Source organism: Lampetra fluviatilis, chromosome 38, assembly GCF_964198595.1.
Source record: "Lampetra fluviatilis chromosome 38, kcLamFluv1.1, whole genome shotgun sequence".
Taxonomy (NCBI): Eukaryota; Metazoa; Chordata; class Hyperoartia; order Petromyzontiformes; family Petromyzontidae; genus Lampetra; species Lampetra fluviatilis.
Window position 1 is genome coordinate 4157339 of NC_136312.1, and position 6000 is coordinate 4163338.

Genomic DNA, 6000 nt, shown 5'->3' on the forward strand with positions numbered 1-6000 from the left:
TAGGCGCCATCCACTGGGCCTCGGTGGGCGTCTGAGATGCTCGCGACGTCGTCTGAAATGAGAAGGCCATTGAGTTGTGTGCTAAGTTTGTCGTAAATGTGTATATAGTTACACCGCAAATTACTCAACAGGGATCGCAAACAGCAATCGTCGTGCCTTGCTGGCAGGCTTTATTAGCACAGCGGGGAGCGTTGGCGCAGTGGTTAGCGTGCTGCGTTTTCAAACTGGCCGCCTTGGTTCAACTCAAATTATTTGTGCGACGCTGCTGCGTTGGCGGCGTTGCATGAGCACGGTTAACGTGACAACCAACACGTTTATCGGTGTCACTCTGTGCGTGGGCTTGAAGGGAAAGAGACATGGCATCACGTTATTCGTGAAACACAGGAATTTATTTAACACGTCGGCTTTGGGTTAGATCACGTAAATATAAATGTGTTGTGAAACCCGCCACCACCCGACACAGCCAACTAGTAAGGGTTGTCACGTAAACAGAACGTGCCAATTTGTCACTAGTACAGCGCTAATGTATAGTGTAGTGTATAGTGTAGTGTATAGTGTAGTATGTAGTAGTGTATAGTGTAGTGTATAGTAGTGTAGTGTATAGTGTAGTGTATAGTAGTGTAGTGTATAGTGTAGTATACTAGTACAGCACTAACCGGTGTGTTGGAGAGCCAAGCCACGACATTTACAATCTGAACATTGACAATGTGAATGTATATTTTCTGTTGAGGCCACATCATTATTGACGATAGTGTTGACTTCTTAAGTTTAAATTTTGATTTAAAGCTTTCGTGACTGCAGGGATTCATCTTCTTGGTTCTTTCGGTAAAGTCACGTAGAATGGAAATAATAAAATAATAAAAATAAAACATAATAAAATAATTCTCACGACGTTTCGGCCACAACGCAAGCAGCCGTCCTCAGGTGAAGACGCTGTCTCCCCGACAGACCTGGTCTTCACCTGAGGACGGCTGCTTGCGTTGTGGCCGAAACGTCGTGAGAATTATTTTATTATGTTTTATTTTTATTATTTTTTTATTTCTTAAGTTTACTTGTTCCAGCAGGCTGGATTCCCAGCCACCACGTCCTACATCGGCGGCGAGCGACTATCTCGGCCTCGCAGTTCACCGAATCAATCATCGCACGCGTCTAATGGCCACGCTCGCCGCACGGGCAAAAAAAACAAACGCCGTAACCGTTCACTTAACACACCGACACAACCAGCCAACACCGCCCCCACCCCTCGTCTCACCACCCGCCCCCCGCCTCCTCCTCCCCCCCTCCCACCTTCGCAAGTTGCAGACGTCTACGTCAGCAGCCGCGCTGCAATGCGTGCTGACTGCGCCCGGTCTCGCACTGCCGACAGGAAGCCCGGCAGGACAGATTCATTGTCCCACTTGCCCACGGCCGAGGAAGGGGGGAGGGTGGCGGCCGTGGTAGTGGGGGTCGGGGGGGTTCGTCAGGGTGGTGTTGGTGATGGTCGTCACGGTGATCGTGGTGGTGGTGGTGGTGGCGATAGTGGTTGTGGTTGCGGTGATGGTAGTGGTGGAGGTGATAGTGGTGATAGCGGTGGCGGTAGTGGTGGCGGTGGTGGTAGTGGTGGAGGCGATAGTGGTGATAGTGGTGGGGGTGGCGGTAGTGGTGGCGGTGATGGTAGTGGTGGAGGTGATAGTGGTGATAGTGGTGGCGGTAGTGGTGGCGGTGATGGTAGTGGTGGAGGTGATAGTGGTGGTAGTGGTGGCGGTGATAGTGGTGGTAGAGGTGGTGGTAGAGGTGGTGGTAGTGGTGGTGGTGTGCGGTTAGAGGGTTTAAGCCTGATAGCCGACCAGTGAATCCGGTAGGGTTGGCCAGTTTGTGTTGCCCGGAGAGGAGTGGGTGGGATGGTGGTGGTGCGGTTTGTGGGGGGTGGGGTGGGGGTGTGATGGTGGTCGCTGGGAATGGTCAATCCTTGTTGGTTGTTGTTGTTGTTTTTGCTGCTGCTGCTGCTGCTGCTTTCATTGTGCCTGCAACACATTTTTACAAAAACCATGAGATCCCCCACGGGGGGCGGTGGGGGGGGCGGTGCGGGAGGTCATGTGACAGGATGCGTGCGCTCGATGAGATAATAATGATAGCGACGAGCGTGCGTCTGTGTTGGCGTGTTCCTGCGTGTTCCTGCGTGTACCTGCGTGTTCCCGCGCGCGCACGAGGCACCCCGGCGCAGCTCAGCTCAGCCCCCCAAGGGTTGTTTTTCCACTGCAGGAGTCAACCCGTGCCGCTGACATCGCTCGCGACGAGCACTCCCCCCGACGCGTTCAGGTTTACACGGCGAAGCCGCGCTTGGGTCGTGGCTCTCGCGTCATGCGCCGCAACGAACGCACCGTCGGCCCCGGGCCCCTGGCCCTGCTTAGTCCGATTCGGACGTCTTCTTGCGAGGCCGCCGTATCACGGTTTTTTCGCCTTCCGGTTCGGCACGGCAAATCGGCAGCGGACAAGACGCCGACCCAGTGCGGTGATAGATATCTGAGCTGGCCTTGGAACTCCCCGTTCGCTAACCCCGCCACTGACCAGTGTGGTGAAGGCTTCGGTCTGTGGGTTTCTATGTAGGCCTGTTGGTCTCTGGCAACGCGGTGGCTCGGAGATGTTAACTACCTCGCCCGGTATGCAGGAGGTCGTGGGTTCGATCCCGACCCTGACGCCTGCTGCTGTATATTTGGAGTTTGCGTGTCTCTCTCTGTCATCATCATCACGGTGGCTAGGAGATGTTAACTACCTCGCCCGGTATGCAGGAGGTTGTGGGTTCGATCCCGACCCTGTCGCCTGCTGCTGTATATTTGGAGTTTGCGTGTCACTCTCTCTCTGTGGTGAGATGTTAACTACCTCGCCTGGTACGCAGGAGGTCGTGGGTTCAATCCCGACCCTGACGCCTGCTGCTGTATATTTGGAGTTTGCGTGTCTCTCTCTCTCATCATCACGGTGGCTAGGAGATGTTAACTACCTCGCCTGGTATACAGGAGGTCGTGGGTTCAATCCCGACCGTTGACGCCTGCTGTTGTGTATGTGGAGTTTGCGTGTCTCTCATCATCATCACGGTGGCTAGGAGATGTTAACTACCTCGCCTGGTACGCAGGAGGTCGTGGGTTCGATCCCGACCCTGACGCCTGCTGTATATGTTTGCGTGTTCGCGTCGTGGTCGTGTGGATTTCTCTCCAAGTCCTCCGGTTTTCCCCTCCACATTTGGAATCGACGTCACGCGTTTAGAGTGTTTGCCTGCTATACGTTTCCCTTTGACAAGCCACTTTGTTGGACCATCATATTGTATAGCCAGGTCGCTTCTGAAGAACAGCTACGTTGGTCAGTGGGCCTTACCTGGTAAAATTAAAAATAATCGATGTATTTATTTGTATTGGTCTATGTAAACCATTGTGGCTGGGCTGAGACCATGAATCCACTACAATCGAGAACCTGGTATGCATTTGTGAATCTGCGTGTTAGGGTGCAACTCAAAAATTCAAGTTGTTATTTTGCAAGGTCACACCTCGTCATTTTTATTATTTTTATTATTACGAATTAACCTGTAGGCACTGCACGTTTAAAGACGATCCCTCAATATTTAACGGCTGCGCCACAGAGTTGGAAAATGCATTGCAGTCGATGCATACAGAGTCACAGTGAGTACACACAGAGTCACAGTGAGTACACAGAGTGAGTACCCACAGAGTCACAGTGAGTACACAGAGTGAGTACACGCACCGTCAGAGTGAGTACACACAGAGTCACAGTGAGTACACACACAGTGAATACACACACAGTGAGTACACAGAGTCACAGTGAGTACACACAGAGTCACAGTGAATACACACAGAGTCACAGTGAGTACACACAGAGTGAGTACACACACTGCGTACACACACAGTCACAGTGAGTACACAGAGTGAGTACACGCACTGTCAGAGTGAGTACACACAGTCACAGTGAGTACATACAGAGTGAGTACACACACTGTCAGAGTGAGTACACACAGAGTCACAGTGAGTACATACAGAGTCACAGTGAGTACACAGAGTGAGTACACGCACTGTCAGAGTGAGTACACACAGAGTCACAGTGAGTACATACAGAGTACAGTGACGTCACAGTGAGTACACACAGAGTGAGTACACACAGTGAGTACACAGTCAGAGTGTAGAGGCATAGGTGAGTGGGGTAGCCCCAGCAAGCTGTGAACATCCCCAGAGTAGAACGACGCTCCGGGCAAGTTGACTGTCACACCACCGGTGACGTACACGGACGTCATCGGACACAGACGTCATCGGAATGGAATGGTTAACGGCTGTTCTTTGACGTTGTTGTCGCCCACGTCTCTCTGTTCCCGCATGCCCTAGGTCTGTGGCTCTCCGCGCTAAGTCTGCGTCTGCACGCGCCCGTGCTACGGTGGAATACAAATGACGGCCGTCGACATCGTCGTCGTCACTGCTGCTGTTGTTGTCGCTGCTCTGATGCATTTCCCCCGTCACTCCGCGCCCCGCAGCAGGTCCCGGGGGGAGCGCCGGTCCCGCGAGCCACACCTCCTTCGTGTACCCCGACGAAGAGTTGATCGGGGAGCTCCTCTTCACGGTGAGCCAGGCCGACTCCCCCGACACCTCCTCCTCCTCGTCCTCGTCCTCCACCTCCTCGCCCTCCTCGCCCCGCCCGCCCTCTTCGCCGTCTCCGCGGCTGCCCCCGAGCCTCCTCTTCTACCTGCTCGTGTTCCAAGACGTCGGCGCGCGCGGGGAGGCGGGAGCGGCGGCGGCGGGGGCGGCGAGGTCGCTGGTGCTGACGCCGGCGCTGCTCTGCCTGTGCAGCGAGGACACCGTGGGTCACCCGCTGCCGCCGTTCGCCAAGGCGCCCGCACCGCGCCCGCATTTTGGCGCGGTGGCGGTGCGGAGGGTGGCGGCGCTGGCGCGGCTCGAGGGGCGGGAGGGCTGCGCGCACACGCTGGCGCTCGTGTTCAGCGGGGGGGGGCCGCGGCAGCTGCGGCAGCCGCAGCAGCAGCAGCAGCAGCCGCAGCAGCAACAGCAGCAGCAGCAGCAAAAGAGTCGGCAAAAGAAAAGTCACGATCGGCCGCAGCAACAGCAGCAGAAGCCTGCCAAACAACAAAGCGGCGCGCAGGAGAGTAAAACTCCCGATGGCGTACGACGAGAAGAAAGCCGTGACAATGACGACGATGACGACGGGAGTGGTGGTGGTGGTGGTGGCGATGGTGGTGGTGGTGCGAAGGAGGGGGAGGAGGAGCGTTGGCTGCTGCGTGCGCCCAGCACAGCCGGCAGGGAGCGTCTCGTGTCGCTGCTGGCGCATCACTGGCGGAACGTGCACGCGCACGAACTGCCCGTGCGGCTGCTGCCCTCGTGACGCCAGTAGCAGCAGCAGGAGGAGGTGGAGGTGGCGGAGGAGGAGGGAGGAGGAGGAGGGAGGAGGGGGAGGCGGTGGTGCTGACCACTAACTTGACCCCGCTGGTGCCAGGCGGACGCTGAATTTCACACGGGCGCCAGCGGCCGACGGTCTTTAACAACTCTGGTTTGACGCTTTAGGTGTTAGCGGTGCTATTGGCCAGTGTGAGATTGCATCTTGAACCCCACAGAATGTGCTGTGTGTTACTTGAACACCTCTTGACCCCACCGCGAGGGTAGCTTAACCGCCAAAGCTAATTCTAAATTCCGGTGACGGCGGGGAGAGGGTGAGCGGTAAGGGGAGGAAGTCATTTGCTATAATATTTGTACCGCGGGAGTTTGAAGACTCTGGTTTTCAGACTCCCCCGGGGTTTCAAACTCAGTGGGGTCACAGTTCCATCTCACACCGGTCTCAACCGCGGCCCGGCAAAGTTCCCAGCGGTGTCGGTAACCAACAACAAACACACAGTGCCTGGGACCGGCAGGGAGGGATGTTCACGACCGGACTACGGTGCGGACTCACGCGGTGGGGGTGGGGGGGCGGGGGGATGGGGGGGGCGCTTTCGGGTCGACGCGTTTGATGCTCGGAGCA

The 6000-nt window shown here is 55.9% G+C and overlaps 1 protein-coding gene across 1 annotated transcript in view; it reads left to right on the plus strand.

Annotated features, from left to right (window-relative positions):
* Positions 1-5392, plus strand: part of NISCH (nischarin) — a 28235-nt gene extending 22843 nt beyond the window's left edge. Inside the window, 1 exon segment of the mRNA XM_078874245.1 lies at positions 4511-5392. Coding sequence (XP_078730371.1) covers positions 4511-5370 — 860 coding nt within the window. The 3' untranslated portion in view covers positions 5371-5392.
* The last annotated feature ends 608 nt before the right edge of the window (positions 5393-6000 follow it).